This window comes from Gossypium raimondii, chromosome 12, assembly GCF_025698545.1.
Source record: "Gossypium raimondii isolate GPD5lz chromosome 12, ASM2569854v1, whole genome shotgun sequence".
NCBI lineage: Eukaryota > Viridiplantae > Streptophyta > Magnoliopsida > Malvales > Malvaceae > Gossypium > Gossypium raimondii.
The window spans coordinates 52,586,793-52,608,653 of NC_068576.1; the positions used below are offsets into that span (position 1 = coordinate 52,586,793).

Consider the following 21,861-nt stretch of genomic DNA (forward strand, 5'->3'; position numbering starts at 1 on the left):
GTGCAGGTCCAGCCACCGCTTCTTGAGAGAGAAATGACGATGCTTTTTGTAAATACGCTAAAGGCCCCTTTCATTACACACATGCTAGGCAGTGCCACGAAAAATTTTACTGATATAGTCATGAGTGGTGAGATGATTGAAAGTGCTGTAAAGAGCGAGAAGATTGATGTTAGAGATAACAACAGAAGACAAAATTTAAAGAAAAAAAGGTAAGATAAACAACGTGAATACACATAGCAAATCGATTACGGTGAATCAGCCCAGAAAGGTAGTGTCTGGTCAATAGGTTTCATCAAAGCAGGAATCTGGTACAAGGCCAAGTAATGAGAGGCCTCAGTTTACACCAATTCTTATGTCGTACAAAGAGTTGTATCAGAATTTATTTAACGCGCACGTTGTTGCTCCATTTTATTTGACCCCCTTACAGCCTCCATATCCTAAATGGTATGACGCAAATGTACAATGCGATTACCATGCAAGAGTTATGGGGCACTCTATAGAGGATTATACTGCTTTTAAAAAGCTTGTTGAGAAGTTGATTCAGATGGGCATTGTCAGGATAGATGATTCATCAGGTACAGAAAATCCATTACCCAAACATACTGATGCAGGGGTAAACATGGTAGGTTAAGGTATGGGGAAGAAGGTTAAGGAGAATATTGCTGAGGTAAAGATCCCTTTGAGAAGGGTTTGGAAGGAAATGGTAAGAAGAGGGTTGATTGTTTCGGATGTGGTGGAGAGTGACGAGACCCAAAATTATTGTGAGTTCCATCATGAGGTGGGACATGAAATTCAGGTATGTGAGAAGTTCAGAGCTCTGGTCCAGAGCATGATGGATGTTGGAGAAATGGAGTTTTTTGAAGAGGAAGAAAGAAAAGAAAGTATATGCGTATCGGAGTCAGAGGCGAGGATTCCGAGGATTATCATCTCGCACCCTAGGGTTACTGAAGTCAAGGCACAGGTGACACCGAAGATTGTTATTCAAAAGCCGACGAAGTTTTTGTATAAGGATAGCAAGAAGGTCCCCTGGAATTATGAATGCGAGATAACAATTTCGGGGAAGGAAGTTTCAATTAGTGTTGCGAAAGAAAACCAAAAGACATGTATTCGTGTGAATACTGTGAAGCATGGTAGTGGGATAAATTCTCAGGCAGAATCAGTAGAGGGAAAAGTCATTGTAGCAGAGCAAAAGGAAGAGAATAAGGCTGAATTAAGGCCATTGATTAATGAGCCAATAAAAGAAAAAGAAGCCGCTGAATTCTTGAAATTTTTAAAACACAGTGAGTATAGTGTTGTAGAGCAGCTGCATAAACAGCCAGCTCGTATATCGGTGTTGGCATTGCTCAGGAATTCAGAGGTGCATCGAAATGTGCTGATGAAGGCGTTAAATGAAGCCTACGTGGCTAGTAATATTTCTGTCAACCAATTGGATCGGTTGATCAACAATATAAGCACTGATAATTTTATCTTCTTCAATGATGACGAAATACCATCTGGAGGTATGGGGTCCACTAAAGCCCTGCACATTACTGCTCGGTGTAAAGGAAGCCTGGTGTCGGGAGTTTTAATTGATAATGGGTCTGCATTGAATGTACTGCCCTTATCTACTCTCAATAGGCTACCTGTGGATAGCTCACATATGAAAACATGTCAAAACGTGGTAAGAGCATTCAATGGGACGGAAAGGAAGGTTTTGGGGAGGATTGAGATACGGTTGCTGATAGGCCTGAATACTTATGAAGTAGATTTCATTGTAATGGATATCAAGCCTTTATATAACTGTTTATTAGGCAGACCTTGGATACATTCGGCGGGGGCCGTGCCTTTAACGCTGCATCAGAAGTTAAAATTGGTGACAGAAGGACGGTTAGTGACCAACAATAAATACCAAGAAAAGTATTATGGCATCAGTGACCAGCAATGCACCATATGTGGAGACGGACGAAGAGGCGGTGGAATGTTCTTTCCGGACTTTAGAGTTTATTAATACAACATTTATTGCTGAGGGGAATAGAATTCCATCTCAAGATATCCAAGACTACAAAATGGGCCTTCAATTAATGGTGGGAAGAGGAGTCATGCAGGAAAAGGATTGGGAAGAGATTTGCAAGGAAGAGTTGAAGCACCAGTGATGAAAGAAAAGTTTGATCGCTTTGGTCTGGGCTATAGACCAGGTATAAAACAAAAAAAGAAAAGAAATGGAGAGAAGACAGGAGAGAAGAATGGCACGCCTGAGTAGAAATGAAGTTAGGTGGGAGCCTTTGGTTTTTCCTCACATATCCAAGACCTTCGTATCATTAGGGTTTATTCATCCGGAACAAAGAGTGATTGAGGTGGAAGTTGTTGAAGAGATATTGGGAGATGTTCACATCAATGCCCTAGACACAGTTGAAAGAGAGACTTGGCTAGATATTCGCCCTTACGAGCTTGGAAGTGATCTGGACAATTGGACTGCAGAAGAAATTCCTGTAGTTTTTAGAGCTTGTTCAGAGTAAATATGCAGAACATCCTTGTCGATTTGACTTAAAATATAATTTCTTTATGGATTAGGCACATCTTGGATATTATAATTTCAATAAATATACTTTTTCGTACGTATTTTTGAGCCAGTATTCTTTTATTTTTCTTTCGAGTAATTATTCTTTTTTTCTTTTTTTACATCATTATTTTATCCATTTCATAATCATATTTTCTTCATAAATTCATATATTCTTTGTATATTCTTTGGCACCTATCATAGGTTCCCAGATATCAATGATTTGAATGACGTTGCTTCAGACTCAGAATCACCTTTCGAACGAGACCGGTGTTTAGAAGGATCACGGAATTTTGAAGATGGCGTAGACTGTGATGTATCTTCGGACTTATTGAGAATGGTAGAAGAGGAGGATAAACAAATCTTACCTCATAGAGAATCATTAGAGATTGTGAGTCTAGAAGAGGGAAAAGAACTAAAGATCAGAACTGACATTTCTGCTAAGACCAGGCAGGACCTTATTGAGTTACTCCGGGAATTCAAAGATGTCTTTGCATTGTCATATCAAGATATGCCCGGGTTGAGCACTGATATTGTGGTACATCGTCTTCCCATAAAAGAGGATTACAAGCCGGTTCAGCAGAAGCTCAGAAGAATGAGGCCTGACATTGTGCTAAAGATAAAAGAAGAAGTCAAGAAGCAGTTTGATGCTGGGTTCTTGAAAGAAGTTAAGTATTCAAAATGGGTAGCTAATGTTGTCCCTGTCCCTAAGAAAGATGGAAAAGTGCGAATGTGTGTGGATTATAGGGATTTGAACAGAGCTAGTCCAAAAGATAATTTTCCGCTGCCTCACATTGATACTTTGGTAGATAATACTGCAGGCTATTCATTGTCTTCTTTCATGGACGATTTTTCTAGATACAATCAAATAAAGATGCATCCAGAAGATATGAGAAAGACCACATTTATCACATTGTGGGGAACGTTCTGTTACAAAGTGATGCCCTTTGGATTAAAGAATGCGGGGGCAACTTATCAAAGAGCTATGGTAAATTTGTTTCATGACATGATACACAGGGAGATTGAGGTTTATGTTGACGATATGATTGCAAAATCTAGAACGGAAGAGGAGCATGTTCAAATGCTGCAAAAATTATTTTTGAGATTAAGAAATTTCCAGCTCAAGCTTAATCCAACAAAGTGCACTTTTGGAGCTAGATCGGGGAAGTTGTTGGGCTTCATAATCAGTGGGAAAGGAATTGAAGTTGATCCAGACAAAGTTAGGGCAATACGTGATTTGCCTCCACCACACACACAGAAGGAAGTACGGGGTTTTTTGGAAAGATTGAACTACATTTCTCGGTTTATTTCACAACTAACTGAGGAATGTACTAACTAAGAAATGTGATCCTCTATTTCGTCTTCTAAAAAAACATAATCCGGGCGTATGGGATGAAGAATGCCAGAAGGCTTTTGACAAAATTAAACAATATTTGTCTAATCCTCCAGTGCTATCACCACCTAATTCGGATAGGCCATTAATACTGTATCTAACATTATTTGACAATTCCATGGGGTGCGTGTTAGGCCAACATGATGAGAAAGGGAGAAAAGAAAGGGCAATATACTATCTCAGTAAGAAATTCACTAATTGTGAAGTGAGATATTCAGCTATTGAGAAGTTGTGTTGTGCTTTGGTTTGGACAACTCGAAGATTACGACAATATATGTTGTATCACACGACATTGCTAATTTCAAAGTTAGACCCCTTAAAGTATATGATTGAGTCGACTGCTTTGAATGGAAGGATGGCTAGATGGCAGATCTTGCTTTCTGAATTTGACATAGTGTATGTGAGTCAGAAGGCTGTGAAAGGGAGCGCAATAGCTGACTTTTTAGCTAGCAGAGCCTTGGTGGATTATGAGCCTTTGAACTTTGATTTCCCAAATGAGGATTTGATGTATGTAACAACCGCGGAAGAAAATCCCCAAATGGATCAGGTGTGGAAGTTAAATTTTGATGGAGCCTCAAATGCTGTGGGTAATGGAATTTGGGCAGTCCTGGTATCTCCAAGCGGAGATCATTATCCTTTTGCTAGCAAGCTGGATTTTGATTGCACAAATAATATGGCAGAGTATGAAGCGTGCATTATGGGCATTCGTGCAGCCATCGAGCGTAGAATCAAAGTGTTAGAAGTGTATGGGGATTCTGCACTAGTGATATATCAACTCAAGGGAGAATGGGAAACAAGGGACTCTAAACTGATCAGTTATCAAAAGCTGGTTCTCGAACTGATGGACGAGTTTGATGACATTACTTTTTGTTATCTTCCACGAGATGAGAATCAGATGGCTGATGCGTTGGCTACCTTAGCCTCCATTATCCGAGTGAATAGGTTAGAGGATATGAAACCTATCCAGATGAGTATTTTTGAAACCCCGGCTCATTGCTATAATGTTGAGGAAGAGGAAAAGGATGATCATCCCTGGTATTTGAATATATTGCGATATGTAAAGAATCGTGAGTATCCAGATCAGGCAACGGAGAATGATAAAAGAGCACTGAGAAGATTGGCTATTGACTATGTTCTAGATGGAGAAATCCTGTACAGAAAAGGGAATTATCAAGTATTGTTAAGATGTGTAGATGCAGTAGAAGCTAGAAAAATTCTAGAAGAAGTCCATGAAGGTATCTGTGGCACACATGCAAATGGTTTCACAATGGCCAGGCAGATCATGAGATTTGGGTATTATTGGTCTACTTTGGAAAGGGATTGCATCAGCTATGCTAAGAATTGCCATAAATGCCAAATTTATAGTGATAAAATGCATGCACCTCCATCACCTTTTCATGTTATGACTTCTCCATGGCCTTTCTCTATGTGGGGTATGGACGTCATTGGACCAATATCGCCCAAAGCTTCTAACGGACATCGCTTTATCTTTGTGGTTATTGACTACTTTACCAAATGGGTGGAGGCTGCTTCATATGCAAATGTCACGAAGTCAGCAGTTAGCAAATTCTTGAAAAAGGAAATCATATGTCGATATGGAATGCCTGAGAGGATCATATCTGATAATGCATTGAATTTGAACAATAGTGCAATAGTGGAGGTCTGCAGTCAATTCGGGATCAGACATCATAACTCATCGCCATACCGCCCAAAGATGAATGGTGCAGTAGAGGCAGCTAATAAGAATATCATGAAACTTGTGGGAAAGATGACCGAGACTTACAGGGATTGGCATGAGAAATTACCATTTGCTCTATTTGCTTATAGAATGTCTATCAGGACGCCGACTGGGGCAACACCTTTCTCTTTGGTTTTTGGCATGGAAGCAGTTTTACCTATTGAGATAGAAATTCCTTCTCTCCGAGTATTATCTGAGTTGAAATTGGATGAAGCAGAATGGGTTCAATCTCGTTATGATCAATTGAACTTAATTGAAGGGAAAAGGCTAAAAGCTGTTCGGCATGGTCAAATGTATCAAAAACGGATGATGCGGGCCTACAACAAAAAAGTTCGTCTTAGAGAATTTAATGAGGGTGAGCTGGTGTTGAAAAGAGTCATTCCTATACAAAAGGATTTCAGAGGGAAATGGATGCCAAATTGGGAAGGTCCATATGTTGTAAAGAAAGCTTTTTCAGGGGGAGCTTTGATTTTGAGTGAGATGGATGGCAAAGACTTGCCAAACCCTGCAAACTCGGATTCAGTTAAGAAATACTTTTCTTTTAAAAAAAAGGGAAAATGAGAGGCCAATGTGAAAACCCGTAATGGGCACTTTGAGACCAAAGGGGATTTCAGTTGAAAACCCGAAAAAAGGCGGCTCAAATGCTGATCAGGTGACGCATTCGGTGATCTTGCAATGATTGAACCAGTAGGAAATGGGACGCAACATCTTGGGGCATCGATAGAGTACTGTAGATCTTCTAAGCACATGTCGAATTCAGAGCGGTCTTCAGGAAGTCTGTGCAGAGAAGTTCAAACTGCGATATCTGGGACACCTAGTCTTCATGTTGTAAAGAAAGCTTTTTCAGGGGGAGCTTTGATTTTGAGTGAGATGGATGGCAAAGACTTGCCAAACCCTGTAAACTCGGATTCAGTTAAGAAATATTTTTCTTTAAAAAAAAGGAAAAAGGAGAGGCCAATGTGAAAACCCGTAAAGGGCACTTTGAGACCAAAGGGGATTTGAGTTGAAAACCCGAAAAAGGGCGGCTCAAATGCTGATCAGGTGACGCATTCGGTGATCTTGCAATGATTGAACCAGTAGGAAAGGGGACGCAACATCTTGGGGCATCGACAGAGTAGTGTAGATCTTCTAAGCACATGTCGAATTCAGAGTGGTCTTCAGGAAGTCTGTGCAGAGAAGTTCAAACTGCGATATCTGGGACACCTAGTCTTCATATTATTTATATTGAATTGCTTATTCTTGGAATACTTTATTCTTTTCCAAGATACGAGTCAATTCTATCTATTCATTATTTTTTTTTCTTTTGGCAAAGCATGTTGCATTAGAATAACGATTAATAGACTAATAAAACTTTTACAAAGGATTTTGCATATTACTTTGGAGGTTTCTAAATAATATGGGAACTTGAAACAGGAATATTGTTCAGAACACACCTGGTTTGAAGGTGGGAAATCTGAGAGGGAAGAGTCTAAATTAAGACTATCTCTTTGGAATTTGTTGTCAAAAGCATTGATTAAACAACATGACAAGATATCGTGTTGGTGACAAAGCGTCAATGAATAAACAAGCAATGATCACCTTGCAATAAGAGGATGTTTTCTCAGAGAAGAAAATCTTTCATTTGTGCATAGGCATTTGGTATGACACCCTGAGAATGGTATAGAGGTCCAAAGTGCTTCACATTGCAATAGGAGAAGATCGAGAAGTCATGTTTTTCTACCATTGGGTTACAGTGAAAAGATGATACAAATTTTGTGTCCCAGTGGATTAAACTTTGAAGTTTACAGTAGGGGGCAATCTGATTAAGTTTTTCTTTGGAGATGCCAGCCAAGCAAGAAGGCGTTGTAGTACGTCAGTGATAAAGTCTTAGTAAACTTTGAGTAATGACAACCTAAGCGGGGTCATTCTCTAAAAATAATATTTTACATTCATTCATACACGTCTAGTTAGGAGCATTTGGTTTATTCTAATCATGACATCTTAATCATTAGGCATAATTAGGTTCATAAATTGAATTATACAGGTCATATTCCCCAAAAAACAAACCGGTGAAACTTCAGTCTTATCTCCCTGAAGTTGCAGTGGAGCAGACAGAAGAAATCAATCCTATCTCCCTGAAGTTGCGGTGGAGCGGATTAACATCAAGATCTTATCTTTCTGAGGTTGCAGAGAGCAGATCGTATCCAGTCTTATCTTCCTGAAGTTGCAGTGGAGCAGATAGAAGAAACCAATCTTATCTCCCTGAAGTTGCAGTGGAGCAGACAGAAGAAATCAATCCTATCTCCCTGAAGTTGCAGTGGAGCGGATTAACATCAAGATCTTATATTTCTAAGGTTACAGAGAGCAGACAGAAGAAATCAATCCTATCTCCCCGAAGTTGCGATGGAAGCGAGCGAAAGAAATCAATCCTATCTCCCGAAGTTACAGTGGGCGGATTAACATCCAGATCTTATCTTTACGAGGTTGCGAGAGCGAGATCGTATCGATCTTATCTCCCGAAGTTGCGATGGAGTAGACGAAAGAAATCAATCCTATTTCCACGAAGTTGCGGCGGAGCGATTAACATCCAGATCTTATCTTTACGAGGTTGCGAGAGCGCGATCGTATCGATCTTATCTCCCGGGTTACAGTGGAGCGAGCATGAAGAAATTAATCCTATCTCCCTAAAGTTACAGTGGAGCGGATTAACATCCAGATCTTATCTTTCTGAGGTTGCAGAAAGCAGATCGTATCCAGTCTTATCTCCCTGAAGTTGTAGTGGAGCAGACAGAATAAACCAATCTTATCTCCCTAGAGTGGCAGTAGAGTAGATTAAATCACAAATCCTATCTCCCTGACATTGCAGTGGAGTGGATCGAAGCATCAATTCTTATACTTCTGAAAGCGCAGTAGGATGGAATGAAGCTATTTGAAGAAAAGCACCAAGGTCCAGCATGACCGGGCAAAATTGGTTTTTTAGTCTTTGCTCCGTAAACGAGCAAAGAGGGGCTGCTGTAATACTCAATTATTGCTCGGGGCCCAAAACTGTTTATAGCCCACATTTGGCTGAATACAAACCAAATACATGAGGCCCAATAAAGCCCAAACCAATAACACTATACAGCCTAAATTTTTCAAGGTCACAGAAACCCTAAGAGGCTGATGGTTTCGGCGCCGCAACTACCCACGTTCAACAAACCATTCATCGAGCCATGTATTTGCTCACACGTTCAGCAGTTTCCACAAGGTACGTTTCCACGTTCGTTCCACCTGCAAATAAACCACGAATCACATCACAACAGGTAAGGGATAGGAGTTAATTAATGGTTATTAGTTTTGGGTATAAGAGGCCGATTGTAAACTGATTTTGGGGTTAGAAAAAATTCGGTATTGAAAAACATCAAAGAAAATACAAAAGAGAAGGAAACAGAAAAAAATATTTTTGAAGGTATCTCGTTTTGTTTTTTTTTTTAATCTGTGGGATTGTTGTTCTTTTTATTTTTTTATTTTCTGTTATAAAACAAAAACGAAATAGAAAAGGGAAAGAGGACTTACCGTTGGGGTGCCGTTGGAGTGCCCTCACATCGCCGTTGATGGTCGGAATGGGGCTTGAATGACTGAGAGAAGGGGAGCAACGGCGTGATTGAAAATGGCAGAGGAGAGTTTGTTTTTTAGGGTTTCAAATGGGTTTTATTGGCTGCAATTGAAATGGGGTTTTATTTATGGGTTATTTATGCTTTTAATCCTCTCATGTTTTCGTCATTTTAAAACCACTGTTTTTGCTATTTTCAAATTTTTCCCTAAAACATTAAATTTGTTTGATTTTAATCCAGTGCTACGCAGCACTTTGGGAGAGGCGGGATTAATTTCCTTTTTGACCCTTCATGTTGCACGCATTTTGCAAATTCATCCTCTATTTTAATTTGATTTTGTGTTGTTAATTTTATTTTGATTCTAATTTAGTCCATTGTATTTGCTTTTACAAATTAGATTAAATATTAGTTTGTTAAATTATTATTGTTATTAAGCTGCTGTTATCTTTGTTATTATATTATATATTACTATTATTATTATATTAATTATTATTATTTTTATTATTATTATTTTAATACATATATATACGCGCATATGTATCTTATTATATATATATATATATATATATATATATTTTAAATGGTTTTACAATGTATATATATATGTGTCTTATATATTTTATTATTACTTTATTTTTCCTAGTTTTGTATACATATATATACATACATATACTTATATTTTATAATTTTCATATAATTTTCATATTTTAATCCAAATATATATATATATTAATATATGTATATACATACACTATTCAAAATTATTAAATATATTTTTCGCATTTTTCTTGCATATACATATATACCCATATTTTCATAATTATTAATATATTATGCTTGCGTTTTATTTTTATGTCTACTCATTATATTTTGTGATTATGTTCTTTTTATAATTTTGTATACATATATAGATATATTTTAAATTAAAGTAATGATTTCATGTTACGCATTAGCATTTTTTCATACTTTTAAAGAAAAATCTATTTTAGCTTCGTCAAAGCGTTAAAATCGTGTTTATTTTTAAATTTTTAAATATTTGGCAATCATGATTCTCGAGAAAGATCGTGTCCTAACTTACTGGATCGTGATCATTTTTTCGATGAATTTAACGAGCTAAGTATTTATTTTACAATAAATTTATAATTTTCAAATAAAACCTTATTCTCGGGAATTCAAAATGTCGGGTCTTAACTTACTGGTCGTGACATTTCGTTATCTCGAAATAAGAATTTCTAAAACAAAAAGCAATATTCGGTATTTTGAAGATATAAAATATTGTGCCCTAACTTACTGGTGTGGTGTCTTATTTCTTTGAAATGAGAATGTTTTATCATTTAAATCCATTCACGGGTTAAAATTTTCTATTTAAAATCTTTTCAAATTTTCGACTTCAAGACATTCAATAATAAATTTGGTACCGATTTTTGGGCGTTACGAGGGTGCTAACACTTCCTCGTGCGTAACTGACTCCCGAACCTGTTTTCTCAAATTTCGCAGGCCAAAATTATTTTTAAGGTGAGCCGATCACACCTCAATCAAGGATTGGTGGCGACTCCAATTTTTGTTTTCAAAGTCGATAACTTATTTTTGTTTTCAGAAAAATGGTTTCGACATTGGTTATTTTTAAATTTTTTTAATATATTTGTAAAAACCCATTATTCTGGTAAATAAAAAAAATTATAATATTTTCGTATTTTTTTCTAATATTTTGGTAAAAAACCAGAAATAAACCCTTTCCCCTGCCCTTTGGTCGTATTATTATTTTCCGATTTTTATTACTTTCAAGAAAAATATATTATTTTAGTATTTTATTATTTTATATTATTTCAGTACATTTTGTTTCAATTATTTGTATAACTTATTTCGAATTTAAAAAATTAATAATACACTCTTACTTGACCGTTTGTTCGTATTTTTTCAGTATTTTATTATTTTTAAAAATATCGTAATTTTTATTTTATAATTTTATATTATTTCAATTTATTATGTTTGAAATTTATTACATGTACACTTTTCTCATTTTTATTCGCATTTTATTATTTTCGATAAATATACAATTCTCATTTTTCTTTTCGTATTTTATGTTTTCTTAAACATACTTCTTTGTCATTTTTCTTTTAATGCTATTTTCCTAAAATTTAAATTTCAAATTCCTAAGTAAATTTCATAAAAAATCCCTATTCAACATACAATGTACATACCATTATTTTTTCATTCTAAATATATTTCATAAAATATATATGTTAAACAAAATAATAAAATAACTATGATGTACGTAACATAAATTTTAAACACACAAATATTAAAAAATTATAAAAATACATTTTCTTTTCTTTTTTTCCTTCCTTCCCTCTTCTTCTTCTTTTTTTTCTCTTCTCCTTTTATTTCTTTCCTTCTTTCTTTCTTTTTCTTCTCCTTTCCTTTTCTTCTTCTTTCTTTCTTTCTTTTTTTCTCTTCTCCTTTCCTTTTCTTTCCTTCTTTTTCTTTCTTTCTTTCTTTCTTTCCCTCTCCTTCTGGTCCCCCCCATCGACCCCCCTAATAAACATTGGTGCCGCCAATGGTATTGCTTTCATTGGTGCCCGCCAATGGCTTTAGCACCTTTGGTGCCGCTTAATCCCATTAGGCGTGACTAAATACACCCGTCACATCGGTCGATTTTTTTCGTTTTTTTGATATATTTTGGTAAATAAAAAATATATTTTTGGTAAATAAAAAAGTTATAACATTTTGGGAATTTTTATTTTTGTTATAATATTTTAGTAAATATCCCTAAATGCAACTTAACAAACAAATGTCTCTAAAATAATAAAAAAATTAACAAATGTCTTTAAAATAATAACAAAATTAATAATAAAATAAGTTTTATACAATATCCAAACAATAACAACAAAATAGTAGCAACATAATAGTAAAATGGAGCAAAATAGGGAGAAAAAAATAATAAAATAATATTAAAAATAAAAAAAAGATTTTTTTTGTCCTTTAGTGAATTCGGGCCGGGCCCGGGCCAAAGATGCCTTACCCGAGGCTCGGCTTGTTTTTTAAACGGACCTTATTTTTTTGTCTAAGCCCATTTTTCGGGCCTATATTTTTGCCCGAAAACTCTCATATTTCGGCTAGGCTAGGTGGTCAACCCATGAACAAGTCTATGTCCAGCCAAGTAAATTAATTAATTTTTAATTAAATAAATTTAATTAATTGAATTTTCTAAATTAATTAAAGGAAAATATTAATTTAGTTTCCCAAAATAATCTAAACTAATGCATCGGATTAATCATTGAACCGAAAAAAAGAACGATTAAGCTTTAGTCTTCTTTTTCTTTTAGTTTTTGTTTCCATTTTGACTGAAAAAACTATTTATTTTCATAATCATCTTTGTTGAATCAAAACAATAGAAATCAATTTAAGTGCTCCATCAATCGATTGAATTTTTTTATTCAAAATGGAAGATCAAAGATCAATTCAATAGAGGGTCTAGGCATAGATTACATTGAGTAAATAGTTTTTTGTTTTTTACCTGATTTTTGGGTTCAGATATTATGAATTTCTTTTTGCAAAAAAATGTCCATCTTTTCATATTTTTTCGTATACGTGACAGACAAAAAAGATGTTTCATATTTGTTTATTTATGTATTGTGGGCAACCACAATAGCAAGCAGGTATAGAGGTTGGTGCGTCAATTTCTTTTTCTTTTTTGTTGTTCTGCTCTTCTCTTATCTGATGGTAAAAAAAAAAAACCTTAATTGTTGCTTCTTTTCAATATGGAGAAAATTGAGTTTTAGGGCAATTTTTTGTATTTTATTTTCATAAAAAAATTAACTTTTTTCATCCCAGTTGGATATCCACTTTGGCATTTAAAACCATTTTAACTGTCACGTCGGACTGCCGTTTAGGAGGTAATAAATTTTAACAGTAGAGTGATCATTTCGTAACAAAACAATAATGTAAGTGACTAAAACGTAACATTTCAAACACAAGTGACTAAAATGTAACACGAGACAAACAATAGTAACTATTTTGATAGTTTATCTATTTTGTCTATTTAATTTGTCCCATTAAATTTTGTCTCTAAATTACTATTTTTACATGAATTTTCACTAAACTTCAATTTTGAATATTTTGAAACAGAGTTTAATGTTTTCATATTCTTAATTCAATAATTGAAAATATACATTGACAACAAGATTAAAATTGATTAAAAGATAATTTATAAATAAAGACGACAGTTTAATTTTGAATTTTCAGCATTTCAGGCTTTTCTTTCCTAAAATTTCATTTCTATATTAATTGCTCAAGTTTAAAGATTTTATGAATTAAAAATTTTAATCATTAAAAAATAACCACTATCATAAAGGGTGTAACTAGAAATTTTTATAGTGGGGTCAAAATTAAATTATAATCTTTACGATAAAAAACATATAATTCCACCATTTTAATAGACTATATCTAGAAGTATGTATGGGCCGAGCCGGGTTCAACTAAAAATTTTATGTTCATTTGCTAGGCCCGACCTGAAAAATGGACCTAAAATTTTGTCAAAGTCCGACCCAGATAAAAATGTTAAAATTTGGGCCCGACCCGGCCCGCCCATAGTAATTTTTATATTATTTTATATAATTTTAAAATATATATAATACATCAAAAATACTTAAAACATCAAAATAAATATTTCCCAACAAATTAAAAATAAATTTTAAAAAATATTTATATTTAAATAACACTAAGATAGATGCAACTTAACAAACAAATGCCTCTAAAATAATAACAAAATTAACAATAAAATAAGTTTTATACAATATCTAAACAATAACAACAAAATAGTAGCAATATAATAGTAAAATTATAGCAAAATAGGGAGAAAACAATAAGAAATTAATATTAAAAAATATTTTTTGTCCTTTAGTGAATTTGGGTCGGGTCTGGTCCAAAAATGCCTTACCTGAGACTCGGTCTTATTTTTCGAGCTTATATTTTTGCCCAAATCCTCCCACATTTCGGGTCGGGCCATATCTTTATAATTTTTAAAAGATTAAATTAAATATTTATATTTTTAAGAAGGTCAAAATGTAGTTTTATTTTTATTAATTTTAAATTTTTTTCATTTTAAATATCCGGACCCATGCTAACCCCTTAATTTCGCTACTTACTATCATAACATAAAAAGTTCTAAAATTGTTAATAACACTGATAGGATTACAATGGCAAAATACAAAAAATTCTTGCATGATTAAGGGTGAGTTTGGATGGGCATTGTGTTTACCTGCGGTTAGTGTAAAAACAGTGATGGTGATGAGATTAGATACTCTAGCAATACTGTAACGTGAGACAAAAAATAAACTAAACGCACCACACTTAATCGCCCATCTAAACCCACCCTAAATCTTTAAATCTAGAGCTTATGTTTGAAAGGTTCGAGAACGAAGATCTCAAAATACTCTTAAAAAAGAGCACAAATAAAATAAATAACAAAAAGGATATCGTAGGAGAAATAAAAAAGAAAGTATATTCCAGTCAATTTCTCTATTTTAGATATTATCAAGTGGTAAGAGAATCTACACTTTCCTTTTTCCCTTGACATAAGTCCAATTTCCATTTTTCACGTGTCTTTTCTTTTTAATTTCTTAATATTTCATTAAAATAAAATAAAAACAAAAACAAAGTAATATTTGAGAATGAAAAGAATGCAACGTCAATATTAACTAAATTTAACCAAAATAAAACCCGCCGCTCGTTGTCTTTGTATATTATAGTGAAGCGCGTATCTATAAGGTCATTCCTATCTAGTTTCGTTGTTCCTTTTTTGCTTTCTTTTTTTCTTTTCGCATTGTGTATTTTTTCTCATTATTTATAACCAAATCTGAAATTACAGAATACGAATTCTCTTGCTTTTTTTTATTGAATTTTCAATTTGGATCGAGAAAAAAAAATGGAGGCATTGGATTACCACGCCGAAGAAAGGCGCAAGGCAGAGTTCGATTTGGAAGAGATGAAGATCGTTTGGGCTGGTTCTCGTCAAAACTATGAAATCTCCGATCGAATGGCTCGTCTCGTCGCTAGCGATCCGGTGATTTATTTTTTTTACTCGCCTCTTTTTTTTTTTCGCTTTATATGATGAGTGCAACGTTTATGTTTTAAGAAATTTGTTTTTTTTTCTATAACTTGAAACCATGTGAAATTTAAAATTTTTAGTTTCTTTATTTTAATGATTTTTTCTTCTCTTTTATTGCTAAATTTTTGTTGCTTTTTTCCTCTTTTGATTCACATGTCAGTTTCCTCTGTGTTTGGTTTCGAGGATGGAACTGAAATGCTTATTAAATTTTAACGGAATTTCTAATATCAGAAACATATTATCGTTTTACTGTTTGTTAATTCGTTTCTGAGCTATTTTTCTTTCTGTTTGCTTCCCGAGAATATGTAGGAAAGCAATGGAGCTAAAGTTTGGCTTCTTGTCGTCAATTGGATTAAAAAGATACTGTTTACAATAATCTTTTATAGTTTACACTCATACGGCGCGTTTTTTAGTCTTTCTTTGAAGTAATGCGTTACTGTTTGTTTCTCACGAAGCTGTTAGAGCGAAATTCTAGATTACTAAATTTTCCCTCCTTCAGTGACCTAAACTAAAGGATTAGATTCGCTTTTCTTTTCTGGAATTTTAATGTTATTCTTTAATAATTTAAGTAATCATGTTGCTATCTTCTTAAGGTCTTTCGAAAGGATAACAGAACTATGCTAAGCAGGAAGGACTTGTTTAAAGATACTTTGAGAAAAGCTGCTCATGCATGGAAGCGGATAATTGAGCTTCGTCTCTCTGGTTTGTTTTCAGCTGGTTTTCTCTTCCTCTAAATTGATTTTCCCCTCAGTTATCTGATTTATATTAAAATCTTCTTGTAACAGAAGAAGAGGCCCATATGCTAAGGTCTTATGTGGATCAGCCTGCTTTCACAGATCTTCACTGGGTAGTTCTGTTTTTCTTTTCCTGTTTCTGTGCGTCACAGCTACTGTATATGCCATTTAAATGCTAAGCGTTTTATAAATGTTTGAAAAGCACCGAATATGTTGATTAACTTATTTAGTTTGCCGAATCTAATATAAAATTATGGTCTCTATTATGCTCATATCTGTATTTGAAACACTTAGAAAAAGGACTTGGAAGTTTTTTTTTTTTAAACCTGCTAATGTGTATTCCCTTTATAGGGAATGTTTATACCTGCAATTAAAGGACAAGGAACTGAGGAACAGCATGAGAAGTGGTTGCCAATGGCATATAAGATGCAAATAATTGGATGCTATGCACAAACTGAACTTGGTCATGGCTCCAATGTCCAAGGGCTTGAGACCACTGCAACATTTGATCCTCAGACTGATGAATTTGTCATTCATAGTCCAACATTGACTTCAAGCAAAGTGAGTAATATGTTTAACAACCCTTTAACCAATTCTTTCTTTCACATTGATTAGTTACATCACTCTAGCAATATATCAGGAGAGGTTCTTCAATTGTTTTCTCAATGCATTTTGGCTAAGACTCCCTTTACTCCTCTCTCTTCCTCTTCTTGTGTGCAATGCGTTGTTTTCTTATTGGAACCCTATATTATTTGTAAAAGGTTTTAATCGTATATTGATCTTCCTGTATTTTCTTGACTTAACGCTCTCTAATCAGCTTTTTGTCATTACTAGTGGTGGCCTGGTGGATTGGGTAAAGTATCCACACATGCTGTGGTCTATGCACGTCTTATAACAGGTGCTCAAGACCATGGAGTGCATGGTAAGTTCTAAACTTATTATGTTATTTAGCTGGTATTCCAGATATTAATTCAGGAATTCATGTTTTCAGGTTTTATTGTCCAGCTGCGTAGTTTGGATGATCACTCACCTCTTCCAGGCATAACAGTAGGTGATATTGGAATGAAATTTGGAAGTGGGGCATATAACAGCATGGACAATGGTCTTCTGAGATTTGATCATGTGCGCATTCCAAGGAACCAAATGCTAATGCGGTTTGTTCTCTAACCATGCCTCTATACGTCTTTGTCTCTTTTGACTTCTACTTTTTTTCTGAAGGCTAATATATCATTTGTCATTTGATGTTTCTCTGGTTGCCCATTCTCTGGAGAGAATTTGAGGAAACTTATAATTTTAGAATTGCATAGTGGGAAGCATCTTCTCAAGAAGTTATTCTTGGATAATTCCTGCAATGAGCAGTTATCTCAGTGAAGTTAGAAAGATGCGAAATTCTCTGCTACTTCTCTTAACCCTATAGAAGTTTTAGACTGCTCAGAAAAATTCTTTCCTCAATAAAAGAAGACCACCCAAAAGAAGCCAATTATAACTGAGTTGAATTGCCACTCTTATAGCGTAATTTTCATGGACAAACAAGTTGACAGTTCTGAGGTTTGCTTTTCCTTTTCCTCTCCAAATGTCTCAGTGTTTCACAGGTTACAAGAGAAGGGAAATTTGTGCAATCTGATGTGCCTCGCCAGCTGGTTTATGGCACTATGGTCTATGTCCGACAAACAATTGTATCTGATGCTTCTTGTGCTTTAGCTAGAGCAGTTTGTATTGCAACAAGGTACAGTGCTGTTCGTAGACAATTTGGTTCCCAGAATGGCGGTCCAGAGACCCAGGTACCATGTATTGGATCTTATACACATATGCATGTTGTTTCAAGTATGGGTTGCTGTTATACACGGCTACCTTCTATGATCACTTGTAATGGCTTGTTCTTTCCCATAGAAACTTCCAAATAAATGTGATGAAGAATCTCTGATTGCTGCTGCTGTATTTTTAGAATTAATTTTTCATACGCTGAAACTGATGCATCTTTTTTTTTTTCATTTATTTTGTTTCAGGTGATTGACTATAAAACTCAGCAAAGCAGACTCTTTCCTTTGCTTGCTTCTGCCTATGCTTTCAGATTTGTTGGTGAGTGGCTGAAATGGCTATACACTGATGTGACACAAAGATTGCAAGCCAGTGATTTCTCCACATTACCCGAGGCTCATGCATGTACTGCAGGGTTAAAATCTATGACTACTTCTGTAACTGCAGTATGTTACTTTTACCAACCTTCACCACTCTTGTAATTTATTGATTATTTTTCTGTAGCTTTAATAATTTTTATTGTTGGCTAGTTAACATTGCTTGTATCACCATTTTGATGGCATAAACAGTCTGTCTATATGTTCAAAAATTTGTGCATTCATTACAGAATAACATTCAATGACTCAATTATACCTAAGGGCTCTTTTTTTTTTTTGGGAATGCTTTTAGCTTGAACAAAATAAATATGGTTGCAGGATGCTATTGAAGAATGCCGGAAATTATGTGGTGGTCATGGTTATCTCTCTAACAGTGGGCTCCCTGAGTTATTTGCAGTTTATATACCTACCTGTACCTATGAAGGAGACAATGTTGTGCTGCTCTTACAGGTATGTGAAATGTGAAATAGAATCAATCTTTATTTTGACACCTTTCATCATCTTCATTTTTTATGGCAGGGGATGAATTCCAACATTCTAACAGAGACTTGATCTGAGTATAGAATAGTATATCTTGCAATCTGTTTTTAGAATCTCTGACTTCAGTTTCATGTTAGCTAGTACTTCTTGTGTTTCATGGTATTTTATAAAGGTTTGGATGAATCTATAGTAAAGAACATGAAAGGGATACCACAACTGAAAATAGGGAATGAATTCTAAAATTCTTTGATTTTGTGTCGATAATGATTCTGGATGCCATTTAATGAAAATGTAACTGGAATGTTTCTGTAGGTTGCAAGATTTCTCATGAAAACCGTTTCCCAGCTGGGGTCAGGGAAGAAGCCTGTTGGAACAACAGCTTACATGGGACGAGCAGAACACCTCATGCAGTGCCGCTGTGAAGTTGAAAGGGGTATCTTTTATATGTTTTTGTTCTCTTGAACTTGTCTGCAACTTATAATTTCATGTCTCAGAAGATTGAAAACATTTGTTTTTACAAACATTAATTAGGATTCGTCTTATCTCTATCAGTAAATTGGCCAGTCATTGTTGCTTTCTTAACAGTTTTGAGCGTTTTTTTCCATTCTATTTACAAACTATTGCCAAGTACTGGGTATACATAGTGCCAGTCTTATATTAGTTTGTACTTACTGACAATTACTACCTGTTTAGGTAAATAAAAATACTTCATTCCTTGTATTGACTCACAGCTGAAGATTGGCTAAAGCCAAGTGTAATATTGGAGGCATTTGAAGCGAGGGCTTTTAGGATGTCTATTGCCTGCGCAAAAAACCTTAGCAAATTTTCAAACCCAGAAGACGGTACGTCCTTTGTACCTTGATTAAAGAAAAAGCATTCTCTTTTATCAGTATCTTTCATTGACATGTTACTCAACCAAGTTCTCTCTTGCATGGTTCGCTATTGTATGGTTACACTTTCAATTCTTATCAGAAATTTTTGGCATACTGTGAGTCATATAATTTAAAACTTTGGATGAATTTTTCAATGAACATCATCTTGTTATGATTGTAAACAAATAGTTAAATGCTGTCAGTCTAAGGCTGTGCAGTAGCCTCTCCTTTGAAATCGTTGATGTCCATATGTTTGATGTGCTTTCACTTTTTCTTTGTTTGTCTTCAGGTTTTTCTGAACTTTCGCCTGATTTGCTTGAGGCTGCAATTGCTCATTGTCAATTAATTGTTGTTTCCAAGTAAGCCTCTCCAGTCTTTTCCTCTCTTTTTTCCCTTTCAGAATGTGGGGGGCCGAAAATTAATACTAAGGCACAATTTTAATTTTCTATGTTTTAAAAATTGAAAAACACCTTTGGTAAATAGAAATAAAAATTTGTACCAGAGCCAAATCATCTAAAATTTAAAACCCTTGTTTTCATTATTTTCACATTTATAAAGCATCATTTTTAAAGATTTCAACCAAACATGTTTTCTTCGATGCTTTTCATTTTCTAAGAAAAGGAAAACAAAAATAAATCAAAGGGAGCCTAAATTTCTCACTGTTTGGTTTTTTGGATGGAAGGAGCTGAAATATACGCGCTCGTCAAATATTAAATTTCATGGCATCTTTAAAGGAATTACTGACCAAAGTTGAAGGAGATCCCACTTATTGTTGGCTGCTACTTTTTGTTTTCTGAAAATGTTCTCTAAGATAGTTCCTTGTGTTTTTTCAGGTACATTGAGAAACTGCAACAAGACATACCAGGGAAAGGAGTGAAAAGACAGTTGGAGATTCTGTGTAATGTATACGCTTTGCATCTTTTACACAAACATCTCGGTGATTTCGTCACAACCAGCTGCATTACCCCGAAGCAAGGTGCACTAGCAAATGAACAGCTGAGATTGTTGTACTCCCAGGTTTGTTTCAATAATGCAATTTAGTTAATAGGGTGCTCAGCATGAAAAGCCTGCTGCAAATCCGCCAGTTCTCATCTCATTTTTTTCTCAGGTCCGTCCAAATGCCATTACCCTTGTAGATGCATTCAATTACACCGACCACTACCTTGGCTCGGTCCTCGGTTGCTATAATGGAAACGTCTATCAAAGGCTCTATGAGGAAGCATGGAAGGATCCTTTGAACGATACAGTCGTGCCAGATGGTTACCTCGAATATGTTTGGCCAATATTGAAGCAACATATTCGCACTGCAAGACTCTAACAAATAACCAAAGCACCGTGCCATTTTGAACCACATATTAAGGTCATTAACGAATAAAGTGATGAGATATCTACCACCTCAAAGGTCAGGTATCGCTGCTTTAGACTTCTAGTATCTCCAATCTCTTGGATTATGGCATTAGTTATTTACTTAAAAATTGTGGTGTGATAAATTTAAGGATATACTTTTAGTAAGCTCATTTATTTATTTTGTGTTCTTGGGATTTAAAAGCAAACTTCAATTTAATTTATAAACATTTTTTTGAAGTGCGATCATCTAGCTATAATATATAATTCAAGAAACCTGTAAGACTTTTCAAAGTACTCCTATTAATATCGTATCATGTGGTATATAATACGTATATACACAAAAGTTATATCCATTTATACTTTTATGCTAATATAAAATTTGAATATCATATCAAATGTATAAATTGAAGTATAGTATAAATTAAAGGATATCAATAGGGTTTGAATTTTGGTAATTGGGTGCCAAACAAAGTGTTCAACCACTATTTTCTCATGTTGTTGCCAAACTTTAAGTGTTGCAAGTTACTTTTCGATTGCCCAATATATCATTTATAGATAAATATTGTGAAAACAATTTGATTAAAGGAAAAATAAACAAAAAAAGTTGAAAGAGTGAAAAGAAACTGCCAACCGGAAGATAGGTTGGTACTCAAATAAGTGAAACTATTTAGAGGGTTTTTTTTTTTTTTTTTTGGATAACTGATACAGAGGAAGAAAAAGCTAGATAGATAAACAGAAAACTAGAGTTAGGCTCATGGTTAATTCTGGCCAGAAACTTTGATGTTTCCCTTTTCGTCCACTTTTCATTATAAAAGTAATGACGTCAAATATATTTAATCTCTCAGTGCAATTGAGTTTGCTTCCCTCAAGAATCCTTCCGATGAATTTATCTTTGGTCTGAAAGATGAAATACGAGACTTTTAGTTCCAATAAATTTGTGAGGAC

At 34.7% G+C, this 21,861-nt stretch overlaps 1 protein-coding gene across 2 annotated transcripts; it reads left to right on the forward strand.

Annotated features, from left to right (window-relative positions):
- The first annotated feature begins 14,967 nt into the window (after positions 1-14,967).
- On the forward strand, positions 14,968-21,153 carry LOC105765087 (peroxisomal acyl-coenzyme A oxidase 1). 2 transcript variants are annotated; one of them, XM_012584004.2, is made up of 15 exons: positions 14,968-15,008; positions 15,109-15,303; positions 15,942-16,050; positions 16,134-16,195; positions 16,434-16,643; positions 16,917-17,004; positions 17,074-17,236; positions 17,665-17,863; positions 18,089-18,286; positions 18,536-18,667; positions 19,010-19,130; positions 19,429-19,539; positions 19,859-19,928; positions 20,403-20,586; positions 20,678-21,153. In XM_012584004.2, exons 2-15 carry the CDS (start codon positions 15,166-15,168, stop codon positions 20,885-20,887), a joined length of 1,995 nt encoding a protein of 664 aa, XP_012439458.1. In that variant the 5' UTR covers positions 14,968-15,008; positions 15,109-15,165; the 3' UTR covers positions 20,888-21,153. The 2 variants fall into 2 exon arrangements, with proteins under 2 accessions (XP_012439458.1, XP_012439457.1); XM_012584003.2 differs by lacking the exon at positions 14,968-15,008 and having other exon boundaries at positions 15,015-15,303.
- Positions 21,154-21,861: the final 708 nt, after the last annotated feature.

Coding starts and splice junctions, on each gene's coding strand:
- LOC105765087 (XM_012584004.2), top strand. CDS start 15,166: ATGGAGGCATTGGATTACCACGCCGAAGAAAGGCGCAAGGCAGAGTTC. Junction 15,304..15,941: donor GTCTCGTCGCTAGCGATCCG/GTGATTTATTTT, acceptor TATCTTCTTAAG/GTCTTTCGAAAGGATAACAG. Junction 17,005..17,073: donor TCAAGACCATGGAGTGCATG/GTAAGTTCTAAA, acceptor TCATGTTTTCAG/GTTTTATTGTCCAGCTGCGT.